The following is a 27,452-nucleotide window of genomic DNA, read 5'->3' as shown; positions in this document are numbered from 1 at the left end:
GTTCAGTATAAATAGAGTGTAGAGGATATGTGGCAATGGAAAACAGAAGACAAAGATGGAGAAGTAGGCAGGAAACAGATTGTAGAAAGATTTTGCATATTATTCAAAATTTTGCATATTTGATTTTATCCTATCAGCAATAAGGAACATTTAGAGAATATTAAACTAGAGAGTATCATGGTTAAATTCTTATTTTTAAAAAGATTATTTGTTAGTACATTAAAAATATTATTAATAGGAAATAAAAGTGTTACCTGAATGAAGTTTATATGGTCTTTGTTTTTATCTAGCCACGGAATATGATATAGGACTTCTTCAACAGTAAGAGGCCTGATAATAGATTGAGAATCAAGCACCTCTTTCCTTTTGGCCATGATTAACTAAAACATAAAATTTAAGAAAAAGGATGAACCAAACTGCTCTTCTCAGAATGTTTAAGGCAGACAGGTCTTTGTACTATTTCCTATTCTTGATCATTTGACATTTTTCTTCTTCCATGAACATTTCCAACCTCTCCTTATATCATGATTCTTTTTGTATCATCATTATTTTTATTTCTTCCCAACTTTTATTTTAGGTTCAGGTGATACATGTGCAGATTTGTTACATGGGTAAGTTGCATGTCACAGGGGTTTGGTTTACAGATTATTTTGTTACCCAGGTAATAAGCATAGTACCTGTTAGGTAGTTTTCCCTATGATCATTATTCTGAAGTCATAGATAAGCTTCTTAAAGTAAACCATTTTACTGAAGTATAGCAGATGTGAAAAAAAGTGTACAAGTCATAAATGTTCACTGAAAGAATATTACAAAGTAAAAACATCTGTGTAACCAACACGTAGATTAATAAAACATTTGCTTCACCCTAGAATCCTCCTTTATGTTCTCCACTAATCATTACTTCCATCCAAAGATAACTACTATACTTCTATAATCATTGTTTAGCTTTCTCTGGCTTTCAGCCTTTTTGGCATGAAATGAAAGAATGCACTTGTGTCTCAACATACCAGAATCTCTGGGACACATTCAAAGCAGTGTGTAGAGGGAAATTTATAGCAGTAAATGCCCACAAGAGAAAGCAGGAAAGATCCAAAATTGACACCCTAACATCACAATTAAAAGAACTAGAAAAGCAAGAGCAAATACATTCAAAAGCTAGCAGAAGGCTAGAAATAACTAAAATCAGAGCAGAACTGAAGGAAATAGAGATACAAAAAAAACCCTTTAAAAAATTAATGAATGCAGGAGCTGGTTATTTGAAAAGATCAACAAAATTGATAGACCGCTAGCAAGACTAATAAAGAAGAAAAGAGAGAAGAATCAAATAGATGCAATAAAAAATGAAAAAGGGGATATCACCACCGATCCCACAGAAATACAATCTACCATCAGAGAATACTACAAACACCTCTATGCAAATCAACTAGAAAATCTAGAAGAAACGGATAAATTCCTCGACAAATACACCCTCCCAAGACTAAACCAGGAAGAAGTTGAATCTCTGAATAGACCAATAACAGGCTCTGAAATTGTGGCAATAATCAATAGCTTACCAACTAAAAAGAGTCCAGGATCTGATGGATTCACAGCCGAATTCTACCAGAGGTACAAGGAGGAACTGGTACCATTCCTTCTGAAACTATTCCAATCGATAGAAAAAGAGGGAATCCTCCCTAACACATTTTATGAGGCCAGCATCGTCCTGATACCAAAGCCTGGCAGAGACACAACAAAAAAGAGAATTTCAGACCAATATCCTTGATGAACATTGACGCAAAAATCCTCAATAAAATACTGGCAAACCGAATCCAGCAGCACATCAAAAAGTTTATCCACCATGATCAAGTGGGCTTCATCCCTGGGATGCAAGGCTGGTTCAACATATGCAAATCAATAAATGTAATCCAGCATGTAAACAGAACCAAAGACAAAAACCACATGATTATCTCAATAGATGCAGAAAAGGCCTTTGACAAAATTCAACAATGCTTCATGCTAAAAACTCTCAATAAATTAGGTATTGATGGGACATATCTCAAAATAATAAGAGCTATCTATGACAAACCCACAGCCAATATCATACTGAATGGGCAAAAATTGGAAGCATTCCCTTTGAAAACTGGCACAAGACAGGGATGCCCTCTCTCACAACTCCTATTCAACATAGTGCTGGAAGTTCTGGCCAGGGCAATCAGGCAGGAGAAGGAAATAAAGGGTATTCAATTAGGAAAAGAGGAAGTCAAATTGTCCCTGTTTGCAGATGACATGATTGTATATCTAGAAAACCCCATTGTCTCAGCCCAAAATCTCCTTAAACTGATTAGCAACTTCAGCAAAGTCTCAGGATACAAAATCAATGTACAAAAATCACAAGCATTCTTGTACACCAATCACAGACAGAGAGCCAAATCATGAGTGAACTCCCATTCACAATTGCTTCAAAGAGAATAAAATACCTAGGAATCCAACTTACAAGGGATGTGAAGGACCTCTTCAAGGAGAACTACAAACCACTGCTCAATGAAATAAAAGAGGTTACAAACAAATGGGAGAACATTCCATGCTAATGGGTTGGAAGAATCAATATCGTGAAAATGGCCATACTGCCCAAGGTAATTTATAGATTCAATGCCATCCCCATCAAGCTACCAATGACTTTCTTCACAGAATTGGAAAAAACTACTTTAAAGTTCATATGGAACCAAAAAAGAGCCTGCATCACCAAGTCAATCCTAAGCCAAAAGAACAAAGCTGGAGGCATCACGCTACCTGACTTCAAACTATACTACAAGGCTACAGTAACCAAAACAGCATGGTACTGGTACCACAACAGAGACATAGATCAATGGAACACAACAGAGCCCTCAGAAATAATGCCGCATATCTACAACTATCTGACCTTTGACAAACCTGACAAAAACAAGAAATGGGGAAAGGATTCCCTATTTAATAAATGGTGCTGGGAAAACTGGCTAGCCATATGTAGAAAGCTGAAACTGGATCCCTTCCTTACACCTTATACAAAAATTAATTCAAGATGGATTAAAGACTTACATGTTAGACCTAAAACCATAAAAACCCTAGAAGAAAACCTAGGCAATACCATTCAGGACATAGGCATGGGCAAGGACTTCATGTCTAAAACACCAAAAGCAATGGCAACAAAAGCCAAAATTGACAAATGGGATCTAATTAAACTAAAGAGCTTCTGCACAGCAAAAGAAACTACCATCAGAGTGAACAGGCAACCTACAAAATGGGAGAAAATTTTCACAACCTACTCATCTGACAAAGGGCTAATATCCAGAATCTACAATGAACTCAAACAAATTTACAAGAAAAAAACAAACAACCCCATCAAAAAGTGGGTGAAGGACATGAACAGACACTTCTCAAAAGAAGACATTTATGCAGCCAAAAAACACATGACAAAATGCTCATCATCACTGGCCATCAGAGAAATGCAAATGAAAACCACAATGAGATACCATCTCACACCAGTTAGAATGGCCATCATTAAAAAGTCAGGAAACAACAGGTGCTGGAGAGGATGTGGAGAAATAGGAACACTTTTACACTGTTGGTGGACTGTAAACTAGTTCAACCATTGTGGAAGTCAGTGTGGCGATTCCTCAGGGACTTAGAACTAGAAATACCATTTGACCCAGCCATCCCATTACTGGGTATATACCCAAAGGACTATAAATCATGCTGCTATAAAGACACATGCACACGTATGTTTATTGCGGCACTATTCACAATAGCAAAGACTTGGAACCAACCCAAACGTCCAACAGCGATAGACTGGATTAAGAAAATGTGGCACATATACACCATGGAATACTACGCAGCCATAAAAAATGATGAGTTCATGTCCTTTGTAGGGACATGGATGAAACTGGAAACCATCATTCTCAGTAAACTATCACAAGGACAAAAAACCAAACACTGCATGTTCTCACTCATAGGTGGGAATTGAACAATGAGAACTCATGGACACAGGAAGGGGAACATCACACTCCGGGGACTGTGGTGGGGTGGGGGGAGTGGGGAGGGACAGCATTGGGAGATATACCTAATGCTAAATGATGAGTTAATGGGTGCAGCAAACCAACACGGCACATGGATACATATGTAACAAACCTGCACGTTGTGCACATGTACCCTATAACCTAAAGTATAATAATAATAAAAAAAAAAGAATGTATTTCCGTCTGATTTCATTTGCTCAACATTTTGTTTCTGAGATTCACCTATGATGTTGCAGAAAGCAAAAATTTTTTCACTTTATTTTCATCGTAGTATAATATTCGGTTATATGGATGCCACAGCTTTATTTATCTACTGTTGATTGACATTTAGATTGCTTCAGTTGGGGTTTTTATGAGTAATGCTGCTACGAATATAGTGTACAGGTTTACATATTTCTGTTGAGTATATGGTTATCTAATCTGATTGCTGGGTCATAAAGTATGCATATGTTCAATTTTAATAGGTACTGCCAAATATTTTTTCAAAGCACTTACATCAATTTACATTTCTACTCTAATGTTCCAGTTGTTCCACACTGTTGTCTACACTTGGTATTGTCAGTTTAAAAAAAATGGTATGCTGGTGGTTGTGTATTGGTATTTCATTTGGGTTTTAATTTGCATCAAGCTTACGACAATGATATTTAGCACCTTTTCTTATGTGTATTAGCCATTTAAATATCTTCCACTGCACAATGCACTTTCAAATCTTTTGCCCATTAAAAAATGAACTTTCTATCTTGTTCTTATTGATTTGTATATTCTGGATATAAGTTCTTCATTGGAAATATTTGTCTTGCAATTATCCTCTACCTTTTTGTGGACTTTTAGTTCTCTTAATTTTTTAATGAAGAAAAATTCTTAATTTTAATGTTATTAAAATCCAATTTGGTATCCTATTTAAGAAATCTTTGTCTATGCCAATATCATGAAAATTCTCTTATGTCACTTTCTAGAAGTTTATTCTTTTACCTTTAACAGTTATGTCTATAATTTATCTGGAATTGATTTTTTGTGTATGGTATAAGATAAAGTTCAGATTTATGAATTTAATAGTATAAGAACTCTACACAGAAAAAAACCAAAAACAATTAAAACAAAATTAAAACCTAATTAAGTGAAGATATATCATATGAGTAGATCAAGTCAATATCACAAAGTTATCAATTCTCCTTAAATTGATATACAAGATTAATGGAATCTCAATGGAAATTTCAGTAGGCCAACTTAGTAGAAATTTCCAAGCTGCCTTTAAAATTTATTTGAAAATACAAAATGTTAAAACTAGTCAAAATAGTCTTGAAGAAAATAACAAAGCTGGAAGACACACACAATCATGTATGAAAACTTAGCAAGTTTCAGTAATCAAGACAATATGATTTGGTTCAATGATAGTTAAATAAAACAATGGAACAGAAAAAGAGTCCAGAAACTTATCCACACCTACACAGTCGCTTAAATAGTGACAAAGGCTCCAGCACAGTGCAGTGGAGTAGGATGGTCTTTTTCATAAATTATGCTGGATCAATTGATTATTCATACAGAAAAAATGCTAACTTTAACCTAGCATTGTTATATAAGGCATTCTAAATGGCATTGCTTCTGTTCATTATTTCTATTTTCTGCAAGATAAACTTTCTTTATAATCAGGTATATTGACCCTGCTTTCTAAGTTCAAAAGGCTTTTTACACACATCTCTTTCTATTTTGGGCTTTTTATAGTATTATGTTTAACAGCCTGAGTTCTGGGATCAGAATGCCTGGATTAAATTAACGTCTCCAGACTTACTAGCTATCTGACCTTGGTGCAAGTTATTTTATCTCTCTGTGCTTCAGTTTTTTCTCTCATAAAATAGGGACAACAATAGTATCCACATGATAGGTTGCTGTGAGAATCAAGTGAGTAAAGATTTATTTTAATCTTTCACTATTCTCCCTTCTGTTATTTTACCATGAGCTTTTGTAGGTTTTCATCTAGTGTTTATGTTTCTTCTTCAGTGGAGATACTGCTTTTCACAGGTTTTCTCACCATGGTCAAATGAAATTACAGACTGGACCATTAAACTGTATAATAAACATTAAATGAAAAATAACCTTCATTGAATGTGGTGAGTTTGTTTCAATTTGTACAAGGCACACAGGCTTTGTGTGTTAATGATGTAACCAATAGAAAATCAAGCGAGACTGTGTCTTCAGGATTCTATTTTGGTTACTTCCAAAAAAAAATTGTGGCAACTGGGGGACTTGTTTTAAAAAATTAGTTTACTAATTATACAAGTGATATATAAGAACACTTCCAAGTAAAAGTTTCAAGCATGATGAAAATATAAATAAAATAAATAGCTAAGGCTTCCTTCATTTTCCTTCTTTCCTTCTCATTTCTTCTTCCACATGGAGCAGTATGAAAAGTTTTGCATATATTTGTCTAGATTATTTTTAATATATTACATAGATAGATGTATCTACAGAAATGTTTAAAAATCTAAAATGACCATCTTATATATATAAAATCTTATAATTTTACAGGTTACTTTTTTCCTACTAATAGTGTATCTTGGTGAATTTTTTATGTCAGTATATATAGATATTTAAAATTCTTGTTTATTTACATATAATGTTATTTATATGTTTACATATATGTTTCCATATCTATTTACATATATTTATTTACATATATGTTGCACTTGCACAGCTATACCACACTTGCATGGCCATACTACAATTTATATAACCATCTCCAACTTGATGGACATATAGGCTGTTTATAATATATGTTTGAACACATATCTTTGCTTATTCTTGAATAACTGTAGATTCATACAGGTGTAATTGCTGGTTTAAAGGTATGCATTTTTAAAGTTTTAATTTTCTTTTTTTTATTATATTTTAAGTTCTAGGGTACATGTGCACAATGTGCAGGTTTGTTACATAGGTATACATGTGCCATGTTGGTTTGCTGCACCCATTAACTCGTCATTTACATTAGATATTTCTCCTAATGCTATCCCTCCCCCCTCCCCCCACCCCGTGACAGGCCCTGGTGTGTGATGTTCCTCACCCTGTGTCCAAGTGTTCTCATTGTTCAATTCCCACCTATGAGTGAGAACATGCGGTGTTTGGTTTTCTATCCTTGCAATAGTTTGCTGAGAATGATGGTTTCCAGCTTCATCTATGTCCCTGCAAAGGACATGAACTCATCCATTTTTATGGCTGCATAGTATTCCATGGTGTATATGTGCCACATTTTCTCAATCCAGTCTATCATTGATGGGTTGGTTCCAAGTCTTTGCTATTGTGAATAATGCTACAATGAACATACGTGTGCATGTGTCTTTATAGCAGCATGATTTATAATCCTTTGGGTATATACCCAGTAATGCGATGGCTGGGTCAAATGATATTTCTAGTTCTAGATCCTTGAGGAATCATCACTCTCTTCCACAATGGTTGAACTATTTTACACTCCCACCAATAGTGTAAAGGTGTTGCTATTTCTCCACATCCTCTCCAGCATCTGTTGTTTCCTGACTTTTTAATGATCGCCATTCTAACTGGTGTGAGATGGTATCTCATTGTGGTTTTCATTTGCATTTCTCTGATGACCAGTGATGATGAGCATTTTGTCATGTATCTGTTGGCTGCATAAATGTCTTCTTTAGAGAAGTGTCTGTTCATATCCTTTGCCCACTTTTTGATGGGGTTGTTTGTTTTTTCTTGTAAATTTGTTTGAGTTCTTTGTAGATTCTGTATATTAGCCCTTTGTCAGATGGGTAGATTGCAAAAATTTTCTCCCATTCTGTAGGTTGCCTGTTCACTCTGATGGTAGTTTCTTTTGCTGTGCTCTTTAGTTTAATTAGATCCCATTTGTCAATTTTGGCTTTTGTTGCCATTGCTTTTGGTGTTTTAGTCATGAAGTCCTTGCCCACGCCTATGTCCTGAATGGTATTGCCTAGGTTTTCTTCTAGAGTTTTTATGGTTTTAGGTCTAACATTTAAGTCTTTAATCCATCTTGAATTAAATTTTGTATAAGGTGTAAGGAAGAGATCCAGTTTCAGCTTTCTACATATGGCTAGCCAGTTTTCCCAGCACCATTTATTAAATAGAGAATCCTTTCTCCATTTCTTGTTTTTTTCCATTTTTTTTTACTGTGGTAAAATACACGTAACATAAAAATTTATTATTTTAACTATTTTAAATGGCTAAGGCTCCCTTCATTTTCACTGGTATTAAGTACATTCATACTGTTGCTTAACCGTCACCACCATCCATCTCCAGAATTCTTTTCATCTTGCACAACTGAAACTCTATACCCATTAAACAATAATTCCCCATTTCAACTTCCCCAGCCCCTGACAACTACAATTCCATCATTTCTCTATCTTTTGATTCTCTAAATACCTTATATAAATGGAATCACATAGTATTTGATTTTTGTGACTGGCTTATTTCAATTAGCACAAGTCATCAAGATTCATCTATATTGTAGTATATATCAGGATTTATCTTTTTAAGGTTAAATAAAATTCCATTGTATGTATATACCACATTTTGCTCATCCATTCATCTATTAATGGATACTTGGGTGGTGTCTACCTTTTATTGTTTCTATTCTTTTTTTGTTTTTGTTTTTTTCTTTCTTTTTGGTCTGCCTGAGTTATTTCAGAAGACTTGTCTTCAAGTGCAGAAATTATTTTTTCTGCTTGGTTTAGTCTTTGTTGAAGCTCTCAGTTGTATTTTTTATTTCATTCATTGAATTCCTCAGCTCTAGAATTTCTGTTTGGTTCTTTGTTAAGCTTCTCACTTGAATCATGAATTGTTTTTCTGATTTGGTGTACTGTCCATCTGTATTCTCTTGTATCCGACTGTTTTGTTAACATGATTATTTTAAAAATTTTTTCTGGTATTTTGCATATCTGTTAGTAGAGAGTTATTGTGTTCCCCTGGAAGTATCATATTTCCTTGCTTTTTCATGTTTGATGTGTCACTACACTAATTTCTATGCATCTGGTGGAACAATCGCCTCTTTGAATTTTATGAAGTAGGTTTCATAGGGAAAGACTTATTGGCATGAGTAGGTCTTGGGGTGTCGGTTGGGTAGAATGCATTGGCTTTGGATCTAGACAGATGCAGTACTGTAGTCTCCATGTAGTTTGTTCCAACTGGAATCCATACTAGTGAATTTTGCAAGTGTTTCAGTGGCCTAAGCTATGAGAGTGTGTGGTGGTAGTGCCATAGCTTTCCCAGGTATAGACTTGCTGGACTGCCTCTCAAGTTGGGGGCACATGCATGCACATGACATGTCAGCTAACTTGGGGTCTGGATCACTAGGGTTGGAGCCATGGGTCTGTTACTCTGGCCAGGGGCATGGGCATGCAACTATTTAGTGGCTTGGAGGCATGTCTGCCTAGGATTGGATGGGCTTTTTTTTCTGGTCTGGCATGTGGGCACAAGACTGCTTAGCTAAATTGGGGGCATATCTTTCAGCAGAGGCTTGTGGGGCTGTTTCTCAGGCCCTTAGTTCTGGTGCAGGGCATTCAGCAGGCCAGAGGCATGTCTTTGTTGAGAAGGGTAACTTGGGGCTCTTTCTTGGTCACAGGATACAGGCACAAGGCTGCTTTGCTGGCTTAGGGATATGTCTGCTGGGGGTAGCCTATGGGGTTGTGTCTCAGGCTCTGGGTATGGGGATGGCATGGGGTCATTGGGCAGGCCAGGGGTATGTCCATGAGGTTAATGGTGGTGACAGGGCTGTTTTTCAGGTCTTGGGTGGGGACACTTGTAGCTGCTCTGCTAGCCTGGGGGTGTGTTATCTACTTGCTGGCTTGGGGGCCTCTCCTGGTTGCAGGAGAGACACAGTGGTTAGGCCATTTCAACAGAAGTTTTGTCCTGAATGGGGCTGCAAGACTGTTTCTCTGGCTGGAATTGTGGGTGGTGGGGGTTGGTTTTCCTGCTGTGTGGGACCAGAGCCACAGCTGATCCTAGGCCCCAGTTTCATGCAACTGGGTTTGTGGCATTCAGTCATTCATGTGGGCTTGGTGGAATGAAGAGAAAGCTCCAGGGCTGGAGGGGTGCAGTAGCAACTAGTCCCATGAGCAGGGTACACTCCACAAATGGCTCTGGTGTCAAGATGGTGCCATGGTGCAGCAGCTTGGCTCACAGTAGATGGGTAGGGAGTGGGGAGTGCACACCTTATGATCCTAATCTGGAGTAATGCAGCTTCATGAATTCCCAGCAGCTCCCCAAACAGTGTTCAGGTTTTGGAAAGACTGTGCGATACTTCTGTAGGGAGGACTGCAGGTGCTTGTGGCGGCATTGGGGTCCGGTGGGAATCTTCTGCCTATCTTTTCCCTGAAATGGGAAGTTATTTCTGACTCCAGGCCAATAAGTGTGGGGGAGATGGGGCTGCAGAAGCAGGGTGCCTCCATGTGACTTCCTGGGTTTTCCAATCACCACAGGTACTTCTTTACTCCCTGCCTGTGCTTTAGTTTTCTCCCCTCAACATTCCAGCCAAATCTTATTTTTTTAATTTGTTGCCTTGGTCCTTTCTTTTGAAGGGTGAAGGAAATGAGTACCAGGCACCTCTAGTGGGCCATCTTGCCTATGTCACTGTAAATTAATTGGCTTCTACATTTTAGTTATTGTGAATAATGTTGCTATGAATGTAGGTGTACAAATAACTCCTTGAGACTCTGCTTTCTTTTTTTTTTTTTTTTTTTTTGAGACGGTGTCTCGCTCTATCGCCCAGGCTGGAGTGCAGTGGCGCAGTCTCGGCTCACTGCAAGCTCCGCCTCCCGGGTTCACGCCATTCTCCCGCCTCAGCCTCTCCGAGTAGCTGGGACTACAGGCGCCCGCCACCTCGCCCGGCTAATTTTTTTGTATTTTTAATAGAGACCGGGATTCACCGTGGTCTCGATCTCCTGACCTCGTGATCCACCCGCCTCGGCCTCCCAAAGTGCTGGGATTACAAGCGTGAGCGACCGCGCCCGGCCCGAGACTCCGCTTTCAATTCTTTTGACTATATACCCAGAAAAGGAATTACTGGATCATATGGTAATTCTGATTTTAACTTTTTTGAGAAAGTGCCATACTGTTTCCCACAGAGGTTGTATCATTTTACTTTTCCAACAACAGTGTACAATGGTTCCAATTTCTCCACACCCTCACCAAAACAATGATATTTTCTTTTCTTTTTTTTTTTTTTTTTTTTGGTGGTAGCTATCCTAATGGATGTGTGGTGGTATCTCACTAGTTTTGATTTGCATTTCCATAATGATGAATGATGTCAAACACATATTTTCATGTTGCTATTGGCCACTTGAGTGTCTTCTTTGGAGAAATTTCTATTCAAATGTTTTGCCCATTTTGAATCAGGTTGTTTAGTTTTATGAGTTCTCTATATATTATGGGTATTAATTTGTATAAGACACATGGTTTGCAAATATTTCCTCTCATTCTTTGGGTCGTTTTACTCTGTAATAGTGGTTTTTGATGCACAAAATTTCCAAATTTTCATGAAGTGCACTTTGTCTATATTTTCTTTTGTTGCGCATGCCTTAAGCATCATTTCCAAGTAATCATTGTGAAATCCAATATTTTGAAGTTTTAACCATGTTTTCTTCTGAGAGTTTTATAGTTTTAGGTCTTACATAAAGGTCGTGGGTCTATTTTGAGGTGTTTTTTGTATATGATGTTAGGTAAGGATCCAACTTTATTCTTTTGCGTGTAGAGATCCAATTTCTCAAAGAAAAAGCACATAGTTGGATCATGTTTTTTGATCTGTTCTGCCAATCTGTCTTTTGATTAGAGAGTTTAATCCCTTTACATTTAAAGTAATTACTGATAAGAAGGAACTTACTTCTGTCATTTTGCTGTATTTTTTCTGTATAGCTTTTCTAAATATCTGTAGCTTTGTTGTCCTATATTATTTTCTTTTGTTAAGTTGATTTTTTAAAATAGTGAAACATTTAAGTTGTTTTCTTATTTCTTTCTGTGTATATATTTTAGCTACTTTTTTTTGTGTTTACCATGGGCATTATAGATGAACTCCCAGAGCTATAACACTATAATTTGAATTTATACAAACTTAACTTCCATAACATTCAAAAACTCTGCTCCTTTAACAACAGTTCCATCCCCATCTCCTTTCAGCTGTTGATATCACAGTATTACATCTTTATACATTGTGTGTCCAAAAACATGAAATATTTTTAATGCAATCCAAAGTTAAAATAATATTAGTTTTATACTAATAACTGTTTTTTAGTAGAGATATTATTCTCATAAATCATTTAGAAAACAAGAAGTGGAGTTACACATCATTATTACAATAATACTAGCTTTTATAATTCCCTATGTATTTACCTTTACTGAGTCTTATTTCTTTATAAGGTTCTGAGTTACTGTCTAGTGTCCTTCCATTTAACCAGCAGGACTTCCTTTTGCATTTATTTTAGGGCAGATCTAGAGGTAACAAACTCCCTAAACTTTTGTTTATCTGGAAATGTCTCAATTTTTCCTTTACATTTGAAGTACAATTTTTCTGAATGTAAGATTCTTGGCTGACACTTTTTTTTTTTTTCACTTCGAATATATCAGCTCACTGGCTTCTGGCCTCCAAGGTTTCCGGTAAGAAATCTACTATTCATCTTATTGAGGATCCTTGTGTGTGATGGATTGCTTCTCTCTTGTTGTCTTAAAACTTCTCTTTGTCTTTTAACAGTTTGATTATAATGTGTCTAGATGTGGTTCTGTTTGAGTTCATCCTACTTGGAGTTTGTTGAGATTCTTGGATGTTTACATTCATGTCTTTCATTAAATTTGAAAAGTTTTTGGCCATTATTTTCTCAAATATTGTCTTTTTTCCTTCTCTCTCTTGGACTCCCACAATATATATTGGTCTGCTTCAGGTGTCCCACAGGCCCCTTAGGCTCTGTTAACTTTTTAAAATTCTTTTTATCTTTCTGTTCCTCAGACATGTAATTTCCAGTGTCCTATCCTCAAGTTTGCTGATTCTTTTTTCTGCCTACTCAAATCTGCCTTTGAATCCCCTTAGAAAATTTTTAGATTTTAGTTATTGTACTTAATTGTACTTTTTACTTTTCTGCTCCAGAATTTCTTTTTAGATTTTCTATGTCTTTACGGATATTTCCATTTTGTTCATGTATTTTCTACCTGACTTTCTTCACATCTTTCTTGAGTTCTTTGAGCATCTTTAAAACAACTGTTTTAAAGTCTTTGTCTGGTAGACCTGCCATCTTTTTTAGGGACAGTTCTGTTGTTTTATTTTTTTTCTTTTGAATGGGCAATACTTGCCAGTTTCTGTGTATGCCTTGTGATTTAAAAAAAAAACAACAACTGAATTTAAATTAAACAATGTGGTAATTCTGGAACTCAGAGTCTCCCTTTTTTCCCAGAATTTGCTGTTTTGTTTTTGTTTTTTGGTGGTTGTAGGCTGTCTCTGCTTAGGATTAGTCTTAGGTCTAAACTTAAGGTATTGTCAGGGTTTTATTTTACCTTTTTTCTGAGCCTGTGTCTTCCCCTGTGCATGCATTGTGACTTTCTCATTTCACCTGTGAAGTGGTGGTTTTTGAATGTCTTAGTCTTTAAAGTCTGGCTCCCAAAAGAGAAATAAGACAAAAATAAAGAGGTTAAAAAAAAGTGTTGGCCCTTTAAATCCTTTGGAAGTCACTTCAGCCAGAGGGGGAGGGCTTACAATAATATGAGGAGGGGCAATCACAATGGTTTCCACCTCTTTGCCTTCTCTGATTAGAAATGGCAATCCATCAGTCATCAGAGTACAGATGCAAGATATTTAGAGAACAGGGTCTTTTATTGCCAATCTGGCTCTTGCAAGTTTTAAGTTGCTCCAAGGACACATGCATAGCTGCCTGCCATGGGGCTGAGGGGTGAGGAGTAGCTATTACTGTGCTGAGAGATAAACATGACAAAATTAACCAAAATTTATCATCTAAGCCTTCCCCTGAAAGTTGCAAACCTTCATAGAATTCAGATTTCCAAAATAGTTACATCAGACAGATTTTGCCAGTGCAATTGTTGTCTAAAAGGAGAGACAGATTTCTGAAACTTCCTACTCGGTTTTCTTCCTAGAATCCTCTCAATTCTTACTGTTTTTTTAAATTAATTTCTGAGCAATAAATTGTACAAGTGAAATCCTTAGCTCCCTAACATGGTGCAAATTTTAATTAAGGTTTATTAAATTAACTGATTATTTTATGGATGATTCATGCCTTAGATATTGATTCTCTACAACATGGGTTGCAACTACTGCCCGTAGGCCCGCTCCTGCTTAACATCTACTTTTCTAAACATTTTTTTGGGGTAGGGAACACAACCATGCCTGTTTATTTACATGTTGTTTGTAGTTGTTTTGGTATTACAATTGCAGAATTTAGTACTACTAGTAGGAACCATATGGCCTACATAATATAAAATATTTACTATATTTTCCTTTATAGAAAATGATTGTTAATACCTACTCTACAGAAACATGTATTCAGTTGGAATATTTTAGTTCTTACCACATAGGTGTTATGTATTTTATATTAGGTTCATAGATAAGAATTTAGAGTTTCTAATTGTAATTGTAAGTATAATAATATTTTTCTAAATTTTTCCATTGGAGAAGAATTTTATATATTACTTTTATTTCTGGATGCTATTGAATTATTTTATTAATCCTACTGCTTTTAAGCTAATTCCTTAAGATTTTAAATTAATCAGTCAACAAATAATAGCAGTTTTCTCCTCTTTCCAAAATTTTCATCTCTCAATTTTCTTTCTTTTTTTCTTGACTTGGATATGACCTCCAGCATAGTTATTCAATGCTTGGAATGTCACTTGTCATTCTTCTTTTGTTCCTAACTTTAATAAGAATGCTCTTAATGTTTTGCCATCTAGCACAAAGTTTGCTACAAATTTTTAATACATACTATTTATCAAGTTAGGGAAGTTCCTTCTATTATTAGTCTTCTAAGATTTTTATTAACATTCTTAATGAGGGTTAAATTTTATCAAATAGTTTTTCTTCTTCATCTCTTAGTATGTGAGTTACATAGCTGTTAGGAGAGAGAAAACCTACCAAGACAAAGTATGTTACACATTTAATATGCTACCCAATTCAGTTCGCTACTATTATGCTAAGAAATTTTGTATATGTATTTACAAGTATAACAGGGTTTATGGTTTTTTTCTTATGCTATTTCCAATTTTGGTGTCAAGTTTGTACTTACAGAATGAATTGGGATTCTTTCTATCCTTTATATGTCATAGTACCATTTATGTAACTTAGAAAAAGGAAATAGAGTCAACACTAACCCTACAATTGAGTGTTGTTTTAAATCATGTTTTACATGAAAAATGTTATTTAAGTGTCACAGATAATTCCCCAAACATAATAATACCCACTGTAATCTAGGATGACTAATAGATTCATCAGACTTTTCGTTTGGCAGCAAAGCAGAGAAACAGGTGGTCTGTTACTGTAGCAAAAATAAAAAGAGAAGCTGACCACCTGGGCTGCAGGAAGGAAACTGTCTATCATAGGAGTTTGTCTTTAGAAAATTATTTTAAGTGAGATTTTCCTATCTTAGAAATGGCCTGTGTTAGAAGTCAAATGTAGCCTTGAAGGTCATGAATGATTATATATCGAGTAAATATACTTGCTTTGAAAATATTTTGCCCTACCTTATTAATTCCAGCACCTTCAATTTCACTAATAATTCCTTTTAAGCTGAAAGTGTTAAGAATTTCTGTAGCCATATTGAGCATAACATTAATTTCTTCCTTTGTTTTCACAGTGACAGCAATTTCTGGGTGATCATACTCTAAGTAGCCTAAAAAATAACAAAATATTTTTAGATTAAATAAGAACATTGTTTTAAATTTTTTATGTGGACAGTAAGCTAATGTTTCTGTTCTAAACCCATGGAATACCGCCCTCAACACAGAGAAATGTATCTCTTCCTGAAGGGGCCACTATGATCAATCATAATTCACTAGTAGTGCCAGAGTTCTGCTGGATGTTTTCTTGGCAGCACTCATACTTGTGCCTAAGTCCATGGAGAAGGATAGGTAGCCTCGTTTCTAGGATTAACAGGTATACTTTTCTACCTGCACTGGACACTGGGAGGCTGCTCAGGGCTATATGTCTGGAGTTCATGACTCATTTTCTTTTTCTGTGTGAATCAGAATTTTTAACTACAGATTGTGTAATTAAATACGGCTTCTGATTATTTCCTTTTACTCGTCTTAGGTCATCATCCACTCAACCTGCCTGTGCATCTAGATGACCCATACATTTATGCTCTTCTGTCCATTTCATCTGGATTCCTGAAGTCCATGAAAATTTCATCTTAGAGTCTACATTTGGGCTTTTCCTTGATCATAACCTCTTATCTGGTTTGGTAACTACCTGTCATAGAAGATCTCTCAAATGACCTCATCTCCAGGTTTGCTGTGTCCTTTTGTAGCTCACCACATGGTATAAAATTTTCTTCTCCTCCTATACATGAACATTATACTATAGGGTTGTGACTGTGCCACTCTCAAAATTTGTCCTGCGCCAGGAGCATGACTTGGCATGACTCAGAGAATAGGCTATTGCCATGTTTGACACTGGGCCTCCCAGCAGATAAAACAGGATTCTGCAAGATTGTATTCTAATTTCAACTCATTTAAGACCTAAATCCTTAAATGGCAGTTCTGTGGCAAGTAGAAGAAAAACGTAACTTCTTTTCTTGTGTCACTCAGGAAGGTACCTGTATTTCTGGTTTGGAAAAAAATGGAATTTACAAGACTATAATGACATACATAATCATAGCATGCCAGCTTGTCTAAAGAGAAATCAAAAGGTCTTCATTGTTGCATGAAGCAGAGAGAGAGAGTGTGAAGAGTTATTACACTATTTCCATCTCAACTAGAAAATAAGATTGCATTGATTGTTGAGGTTACTCACTTCAGTATTGTTAGTGAGTAGGTTTCCTGAAATATTAGCTCGAGTTATGAAAACCATTGCCTTTCTGAAGTGGTGATGATAAGAGATGGTCATGCTAAATAGGATGAGAGATACTTACCTAGCTCTTTCATAGCATGTTCCATATTCCTTATCACTCGCTTTAATAACATCTAAGGAACAAAAGAAATGTTATCCCCATTGGAAAAACAGACTGTTATAAAATGTCCTTACATTTGCAACTGATGGATTTTTAACCTAAGTTAATAGTTTTAAGAGAAGTAGGATGAAGAGGTTTTCAAGGGCTCGAATTGAATTTTGTGCTGCAGCACTTTTTGCTTCAGCTAGAGTAGTAGAGAAGATAAGAGGTATAACCTAGCCCGATTTTGAGACATCTGAAGGTGAGTCATGATTCTAAAAAGTGCAGGCATGGTATTAATTCCTAATATAATTTGGATGTTTGTAATATGAAACGTTATAAAACTTAATTTGTCAAAGGGAGCTAAAATTCAAAATACAAACATTAGCCCAACAGAAGATTGCAGCCATAAAACCAGTAAACTGATTTTAGTCTATGTTTTATGAACATAGGTAGGTACTTTCCCATTCAGCTTTATGAGAGCCCCCAAATTTGTGATTCCAGGATGGCTATCAATCTTAAGAGACTAGAAGTTTTGGCCAAGGTGAACGAAAATAGAAATTAGGGATAATAAGACAATATTTTAGGGACTCAAGTCTTTTCATATTTTCTCCTGTGTATCTCCAAATTCAAGTGCTAAATATCAGTGGTTAGAAAAGATAATAAAACATAAGAAAATAGTTTTAAAGTTGCAGGAGGTGAAGAGCGGAAGATACTACTTTTTGTATTCCACCGCATATTGAATGTTCAGTTTCTCAATGACAAAGTTTTGGGCACATAAAATATGGCATTGAAATGTTTTAAATCATCTTGAAAAGTAAATATTGCATTCCACATAGCTGACAAACTCGTGGGCACATATCAGTTTTAATCTGTCTCAATCTAGAAAGTAAAAATAATATCCAGAATTTAGGCCTTAGAATTATCTTTCCTGCTTACTCACTATGGAACTTTGGGCACAATCATTTAACCTCTCTTGGCCTCCTTTTTCTCATCTGCATAGTGACAAAATCAAAGTAGGTTTCCCTCTATTTTAATTATTGTTTTCTTTACTTCTTTCTATTTGCTGAATCACTTGTTTTTATTTCCTTTACTGTTTAATGTGTAGAAAACAAGGATAGAGAGAGATGAAAGAAGCTTTTGGACATTATGAGGAAGCCCTGTTTTCTCCACCCTGCCTTCACTTCTCACCTTCCAGTACTTCCTATTTTACACACCCATAGCCTGACAGATCTTAGAGCTTGCATTGGGAGAAAGCTAACCACTGCACACGGGTTTTGTGATAACCTCCACAAAGACAGAAAGGTGCCTTATACGAGCCTTGTAACTCGCTAATATGGCACAGGTCATTTCAGAAGGAGGCATTTGAGTAATTTAAATGTAACCCAGTTTAAGTTTTTAAAGAAATTAATTAGAAAACCAGGAGTAAAGACATCTGCATATATGAACAGAAAAAAATGATGGATGAGGGCAACTGAGGGCTGAGTGAACTCTTTTCTTAGGATTTAAGGTTTTCTTACCTGTTTAATCTGTTTAGAACTTGTAATCTGATCAATTATAGTCATTATGTCTGCTTCGCCTTGGACATATCCTTTTAGTATTCCATACCAAAAGGTCTTCTGATGACTCATTCTTTTATCTATTATTTGCAGCAACTTTGGTGCTATGAGCTGAATTAAACAGGACTTCTATTAATATAAATTGCACAAATATCATTTTATGATATGTTGATTAGTTTAATCAAAATACTTAATAATAAGAAATTAAGTGCCCTCAAAGATAACTACAATAACCTGTCAAGGTTCTTGTTTTTTTTTAGTGGTATCTTTATAACTTCATGACTATAGCTATTTCCCTATAACTAATAATTTGGGGGTACCTATGTGAAATTTATGACTTTATTCTTTACTTATTTTCCTTATAGAGAATTGGATGCTATTTTCAACTGGTTTAAATTCTTGGAAAACAATGCAATTAATCTTCTGTGCTTAGGTCATAAAATGACTAAATTACTGCCATTTTTGCATGCTCAATCTCCTGTAACACCTCCTACTAGATGGTCTGGTCAGGTGAGAAACCACCACAACCATACTGCCTGTTAGACCCCAAAATTAACTTCACTTCTCCGTGTTTCTTTGCTGAGGGTTGAAGTCTCCAGGTTATCAGCTACCATTGTGCAGTCCCCTAGCTTCTGCAGAGTTCATTGATCCCTTTGTTTTTCTATCTATGTTCCACAACCTCCATACTCTACCCTGCAACTACCTGCCACTAATCCCCAAAGGGTTTACACTCATCTTTCAAGATTCAGCTCAAGTATCACCTAATAAATGAAGTCTTTTCTCATTCTGTGCATACTCTTGTTTTGCACCTATCCTACCATATAACATTTCAATATCTAGATTACTCATGATTTTTCTTCTACAATAAGCTTTCCGGGGAAGAGACAATATCTAATTCATCTTCATATTCCAAGGACCTGTGATTTAACATAAGACCATAGTTCAGAGTTTTCTGAATATATCAACAAACTTTTCTTAGGTGGTTTATCAGTTTCTTCATCTGAACTATTTGTTAGGCTCTGTATACCTTCCTATCAGAATTAATTAATCAGTGGATTACACTAGACTTGCCTTCCTCAGGTAAATTGCACTCTAGCACTACTTACGATCCCTTAGAATACTGAAAAAGCAGGCTACTGGTTCTGTACTCTTTGACCCAGTTGATTTATGCCTCTCAGTAGTAAAAATGTTTTAAATTATTCCTTACATGTGTAAGAAAGACCTAAATGTAAAGATTCTATAAGTTTTTTCTCCATACAAACTATGTTTTATTTAACTGTATCTCTCACAGTGCTTATATATGTATGTATCTTGTTTGTGTATGAATAGTAAAAAAGATAGGAAAGAGCGAGTATATCTGCATTCATATATATACTTATTTGTGAAGGAGTGAGTTTCATGTCATTGAAATAATCACACAGAAAATAACCACCCATAATATTTGTTATAGAAACATGTTATTAGACAATCAAAGGTTATTTTTGAAACCATATTTCTATAATACTATATGTATTTTTTCCTTGATTTGTATAAATGTAGGCTATTTTCTTTGTCCCTATAAATAGTTTGCATGGTTGCTTTGTTAACTTCCATCTTTTATTCCCCAAGTATCTATAAAAATAAACATTACATGGAGGTTAACTTACACTTACATTAATATAGAATTTCTCATGTGCTGTCTATTTAAAGGAAAAGTTGTGATGAGTATTTCTATACTTTCACATGCTAAACAAATTCCTAATATAATTTGGATGTTTGTAATATGAAATGTTATGAAACTTAATTTGTCAAACGGAGCTAAAATTTAAAATATAAACATTAACCCAACAGAAAATGGTAACCATAAAACTAGTAAACTAGTTTTACTGTATGTTTTATGAAACAATCAGTAGGAACTAGAAATTGCATGATTGACTGGTTCTTTACCTTGAAAATGCGTAGTATACGAATAAATTGAACAACTTTTATAAAGACTATTACTTCAGTCACATTAAAAATATACTTAATGGTGTCTATTTCAATAACTATTACATATAAGATGCCAATTAATGTAATTGCTAACTCGAATAGGTTCCAGGCATGTGAAAAAAAGTCCTTCCTCATTGCTGCTATCTGTCGATTTAAAAGGAAATTACCATTATCATGTTTGTTTCTGCTTTTACTACACCATTTTCCACAATAATTTAAACATCATGTTAGGCTTTTCTCTTATCTACTCCACATGTATGAAATATCCTGAGGAAACCAAAATCAAACAAACAAACAAGTTCATCAAATTTATCCTGTAATAAAGGAATATTCCTAGGACTATTAATTTAGGATTGGGTTTAAAGGACAGGTATAATGAAAACAAACAGATGTCTATAATGACACCAGTAAAAAGTAGCAACATTGGAAAGGCAAATTCAGACAAAAATGTAGTATGCCAGGGTGTTTTAATTTAAAACAAGTTGCCCTAAATGCCATAAAAATCCTGGGGGTTGTATCCATTTTTTATTATTTTATAATTTATATCCAAAATGATGATTCTGAGTAGTCAAGACAAAATTAGTTTATGTTTGTTGTGACACATGTGGGCAAAGTTTTTATTAAAGTAGTTCAAGATTTAAAAATGTATTTATTAAAAGATTATGCTTTCTTCACTAAATTCACTTGTGTAATTTCATTCTGGGATAATGCAGAATAAGTTATTTTTAATTTCTCAAAAAAATTCGTAAGAAAATCTATGGAGAAGTAAATATTTTGTCAGAATTACCTTAGCAATTCCACCAACCCTTTTCTTTATCTCAATGAATATATTTGCAGAGCTAACGTAAGGTTTCATCAACACATAAACATTGAAATAAATACATATCAGAGGCTTTCTATGTGTATGTTTTACTCCATAACTATGTATTCCTACCTTAGAGGTAGAATAGCTTATTAGGATGATTCTAAACAGGTCCACTAATTTGACAGTCTTTTAAATCAGATAGCTGCCAGTTGAGAAATTGCTTTTGCTGTTTTTTAAAAAAAGCATATTACTTGTTTTCTTTGTTTGTTTGTTTTTTTCCTATTTTCTCCCTCATACATCTAGAGATCCAGTGAGGACAACTAGAATATTTCTTGATTCAGACAACGTTCATTAAGGATCCCTAAAAAGGGTGACTTTTTAGAAGCAACTCAAAAGAAAATAATAAAATTGAAGCACTTACAAATCTCCTACTGCTAGGCAAAAAACCAAGTTAGAATACATACATTTCTTTCCCTTTCCTTTGTTCCCTATATTAATTTGCAGGCATTAATGCCATAACTTAATCTGAATTTTGGCAACAAAGATTTCATTGCCTTGAATCCACAATTGAAAAAGGTTTTCTGGCAATTCTGTTCAAGGCTAGCTGAATGCCAACTGAAGATAGTTAAGGTATGTTTCTAGTTAAGGTATGTTAAATATGACATTTCTAGTAGAATACAAATATGGAAGGACTTCATTTTATTAGTTAAAGTGAAATATATGTGAATATTTTAGATCCAGTATCTGTACCTACATATTTTATCTCACTTAACTGTTACTTAATGATTAATTGATCTGCTAAATTTATAATACTGGAACAAATAATTTTTAAATTTTACAGAATTGTGACCAATAGTCACAATTGTGGTGTCTATAGTGGTTTAATGTCATAACATAATTCTTTTTAAAAATAATTATTTGAGGGGGTTTGCTACAAGATGACTGAATAGGAACAGCCCCGGTCTACAGCTCCCAGTGTGATCGACGCAGAGGACAGGTGACTTCTGCATTTCCAGCTGAGGTACCTGGTTCATCTCATTGGGACTGGTTGAACAGTGGGTGCAGCCCATGTTCCTGGGGCATCGCCTCACCCGGGAAGCACAAGGGGTCAGGGGATTTCCCTTTCCTAGCCAAGGGAAGCCGTGACAGACTGTACCTGGAAAAACGGGACACTCCCACATAAATACTGTGCTTTTCCAATGGTCTTAGCAAACAGCACACACCAAGAGATTATATCCCACGCCTGGCTCGGTGGGTCCCATGCCCACAGAGCCTTACTCATTGCTAGTGCAGCAGTCTGAGATTGACCTGAGAGGCAGCAGCATGGTAGGGGGAGGGGGGTCTGTCACTGCTGAAGCTTGAGTAGGTGAACAAAGCAGCCTGGGAAGCTCCAACTGGGTGGAGCCCACTGCAGCTCAGCAAGGCCTGCTGCCTCTGTTGACTGCACCTCTAGGGGCAGGGCATAGTTGAACAAAAGGCAGCAGAAACTTCTGCAGACTTAAATGTCCCTGTCTGGCAGCTCTGAAGAGAGCAGTGGTTCCCCAGCATGGCGTTTGAGCTCTAAGAACGGACAGACTGCCTCCTCAAGTGGGTCGCTGACCCCGTGTAGCCTAACTGGGAGACACCTCCCAGTAGGGGCCGACTGACATCTCATACAGGTGGGTGTCCCTCTGGGATGAAGCTTTGAGAAGAAGGATCAGGCAGCAATATTTGCTGCTCTGCAATATTTGCTATTCTGCAGCCTCTGCTGGTGACACCCAGGCAAACAGGGTCTGGAGTGGACCTCCAGCAAACTCCAACAGACCTGCAGCTGAGGGACCTGACTGTTAGAAGGAAAACTAACAAACAGAAAGGAATAGCAACAACATCAACAAAAAGGACAACCACACCAAAACCCCATCTGTCGCCAACATCAAAGGTCAAAGGCAGATAAAACCACAAAGATAGGGAGAAACCAGAGCAGAAAAGCTGAAAATTCTAAAAACTAGAGAACCTCTTCTCCTCCAAAGGATCGCAGCTCCTAGCCAGCAATGGAACAAAGCTGGACGGAGAATGACTTTGACAAGCTGACAGAAGTAGGCTTCAGCAGGTCAGTAATAACAAACTTCTCCGAGCTAAAGGAGCATGTTTGAAACCATCGCAAGGAAGGTAAAAACCTTGAGAAAAGATAAGACGAATGGTTAACTAGAATAAACACTGTAGAGAAGACCTTAAATGACCTGATGGAGCTGAAAACCACGGCACAAGAACTACATGACACATGCACAAGCTTCAGTAGCCAATTCGATCAAGTGGAAGAAAGGGCATCAGTAATTGAAGAACAAATTAATGAAAGAAAGCAAGAAAAGCACCTTAGAGAAAAAAAGAGTAAAAAGAAACAAACAAAGCCTCCAAGAAATATGGGACTATGTGAAAAACCAAATCTACATCTGATTGGTATACCTGAAAGTGATGGGGAGAATGGAACCAAGTTGGAAAACACTCTGCAGGATATTATACAGGAGAACTTCTCCAACCTAGCATTCAAATTCAGGAAATACAGAGAACACCACAAAGATACTCCTCAAGAAGAGCAACCCCAAGACACATAATTCTCAGGTCCACCAAGGTTGAAATGAAGGAAAAAATGTAAAGGACAGCCAGAGAGAAAGGTCGGGTTACCCACAAAGGGAAGCCCATCAGACTAACAGTGGATCTCTCAGCAGAAACTCTACAAGGCAGAAGACAGTGGGAGCCAATATTCAACATTCTTAAAGAAATTTTCCACCCAGAATTTCATATCTAGCCAAACTACGCTTCATAAGTGAAGGAGAAATAAAATCCATTACAGACAAGCAAATGCTGAGAGATTTTGTCACCACCAGGCCTGCCCTACAAGAGCTCCTGAAGGAAGCACTAAACATGGAAAGGAACAACAGGTACCAGCCACTGAAAAAACAAGCCAAATTGTAAAGATCATTGATGCTAGGAAGAAACTGCATCCACTAATGGGCAAAATAACCAGCTAACATCATAATGACAGGATCAAATTCACACATAACAATATTAACCTTAAATGTAAATGGGCTAAATGACCCAATTAAAAGACACAAACTGGCAAATTGGATACAGAGTCAAGAATCATCAGTGTGCTGTATTCAAGAGACCCATCTCATGTACAGAGACACACATAGGATCAAAATAAAGCGATGGAGGAAGATCTACCAAGCAAATGGAAAGCAAAAAAAAAACAGGGGTTGCAATCCTAGTCTCTGATAAACAGACTTTAAACCAATAAAGATCAAAAGAGACAAAGAAGGCCATTACATAATGGTTAAGGGATCAATTCAACAAGAAGAGCTAGCTATCCTAAATATATATGCACCCAATACAGGAGCACCCAGATTCATAAAGCAAGTCCTTAGAGACCTACAAAGAGACTTAGACTCCCACACAATAATAATGGGAGATTTTAATACCCCACTGTCATCATTAGACAGATCAATGAGACAGAAAGTTAACAAGGATATCCAGGAATTGAACTCGGCTCTGCACCAAGTGGACCTAATAGACATCTACAGAACTCTCCACCCCAAATCAACAGAATATACATTCTTATTAGCACCACATCACACTTATTCCAAAATTGACCACATAGTTGGAAGTAAAGCACTCCTCAGCAAATGTGAAAGAACAGAAATCACAACAAACTGTCTCTCAGACCACAGTGCAATCAAATTAGAACTCAGGATTAAGAAACTCACTCAAAAACGCACAACTACATGGAAACTGAACAACCTGCTCCTGAGTGACTACTGGATAAATAAGGAAATCAAGGCAGAAATAAAGATGTTCTTTGAAACCAGTGAGAACAAAGACACAACATACCAGAATCTCTGGGATACATTTAAAGCAGTGTGTAGAGGGAAATTTATAGCACTAAATGACCACAAGAGAAGGCAGGAAAGATCTAAAATTGACACCCTAACATCACAATTAAAAGAACTAGAGAAGCAAGAGCAAACACATCCAAAAGCTAGCAAAAGGCAAGAAATCACTAAGATCAGGGCAGAACTGAAGGAGATAGAGACATGAAAAATCCTTCAAAAAAATCAATGAATCCAGGAGCTCGTTTTTTGAAAAGATCAACAAAATTGATAGACCACTAGCAAGACTAATGAAGAAAAGAGAGAAGAATCAAATAGACTCAATAAAAAATGACAAAAGGGGTATCACCACCAATCCCACAGAAATACAAACTACCATCAGAGAATAGTATAAACACCTCTACACAAATAAACTAGAAAATCTACAAGAAATGGATAAATTCCTGGACACATACACCCTCCCAAGACTAAACCAGGAAGAAGCTGAATCTCTGATTAGACCAATAACAGGCTCTGAAATTGAGGCAACAATCAATAGCCTACCAACCACAAAAAGTCCAGGACCAGATGGATTCACAGCCGAATTCTGCCAGAGGTACAAGGAGGAGCTGGTACCATTCCTTCTGAAACCATTCCAAACAGTAAAGAAGAGGGAATCCTCCCTAACTCATTTTATGAGGCCAGCCTCACTGTGATAACAAAGCCTGGCAGAGACACAACAAAAAGGAGACTTTTAGACCAATATCCCTTATGAACATCGATGCAAAAATCCTCTATAAAATACTGGCAAACCAAATCCAGCAGCACATCAAAAAGCTTATCCACCACGATCAAGTCAGCTTCATCCTGGTATGCAAGGCTGGTTCAACATATACAAATCAATAAATAATCCATCACAGAAACAGAACCAGTGACAAAAACTGCATGATTATCTCAATAGATGCAGAAAAGGCCTTTGACAAAATTCAACAGCCCTTCATGCTAATAACTCTCAATAAACTAGGTATTGATGGAACATATCTCAAAATAATTAGAGCTATTTATGACAAACCCACAGCCAATATCATACTGAATGGGCAAAAACTGGAAGCATTTCCTTTGAAAACTGGCACAAGACAGGGATTCCCTCTCTCACCACTCCTATTCAACATAGTGTTGGAAGTTCTGGCCAGGGCAATCAGGCAAGACAAAGAAATAAAGGGTATTCTATTAGGAAAAGAGGAAGTCAAATTATCCCTGTTTGCAGCTCACATGATTGTATATTTAGAAAACCCCATTGTCTCAGCCCAAAATCTCCTTAAGCTCATGAGCAACTTCAGCAAAGTCCCAGGATACAAAATCAATGTGCAAAAATCACAAGCATCCTTATACACCAATAACAGACAAACAGAGAGCCAAATCATGAGTGAACTCCCATTCACAGTTGCTTCAAAGAGAATAAAATACCTAGGAATTCAACTTACAAGGGACATGAAGGACCTCTTCAAGGAGAACTACAAACCACTGCTCAACGAAATAATGGAGGACACAAACAAATGGAAGAACATTCCATGCTCATGGATAGGAAGAATCAATATCATGAAAATGGTCATACTGCCCAAGGTAATTTATAGATTCAATGCCATCCCCATCAAGCTACCAATGACTTTCTTTGCAGAATTGGAAAACAACTACTTTAAAGTTCATATGGAACCAAAAAAGAGCCCGCATTGCCAGCACAATCCTAAGCAAAAAGAACAGAGCTGGAGGCATCACACTACCTGACTTCAAACTATACTACAAAGCTACAGTAACCAACACAGCATGGTACTGGTAGCAAAACAGAGAGATAGACCAATGGAATAGAACAGAGGCCTCAGAAATAATGCTACACATCTACAACCATCTGATCTTTGACAAACCTGACAAAAACAAGAAATGGAGAAAGGATTCCCTATTTAATAAATGGTGCTGGGAAAACTGGCTAGCCATATGTAGAAAGCTGAAACTGGATCCCTTCCTTATACCTTATACAAAAATTAATTCAAGAGGGATTAAAGACTTAAATGTTAGACCTAAAACCATAAAAACTCTAGAAGAAAACCTAGGCAATACCATTCAGGACATAGGCATGGGCA

At 36.4% G+C, this 27,452-nt stretch overlaps 1 protein-coding gene across 1 annotated transcript in view; it reads right to left on the bottom strand.

Annotated features, from left to right (window-relative positions):
- Positions 1-27,452, bottom strand: part of SLC9C1 (solute carrier family 9 member C1) — a 162,369-nt gene that overhangs the window by 44,728 nt on the left and 90,189 nt on the right. The window contains 5 exon segments of the mRNA XM_030801717.1: positions 255-380; positions 15,732-15,880; positions 17,120-17,171; positions 18,658-18,807; positions 20,623-20,808. Of these exon segments, the coding sequence (XP_030657577.1) occupies positions 255-380; positions 15,732-15,880; positions 17,120-17,171; positions 18,658-18,807; positions 20,623-20,808 (663 nt within the window).

This window comes from Nomascus leucogenys, chromosome 21 (genome assembly GCF_006542625.1).
Source record: "Nomascus leucogenys isolate Asia chromosome 21, Asia_NLE_v1, whole genome shotgun sequence".
NCBI lineage: Eukaryota > Metazoa > Chordata > Mammalia > Primates > Hylobatidae > Nomascus > Nomascus leucogenys.
The sequence above is the reverse complement of the archived record's forward strand: the minus strand, read 5'-3'. Positions and strand labels throughout refer to the sequence as shown.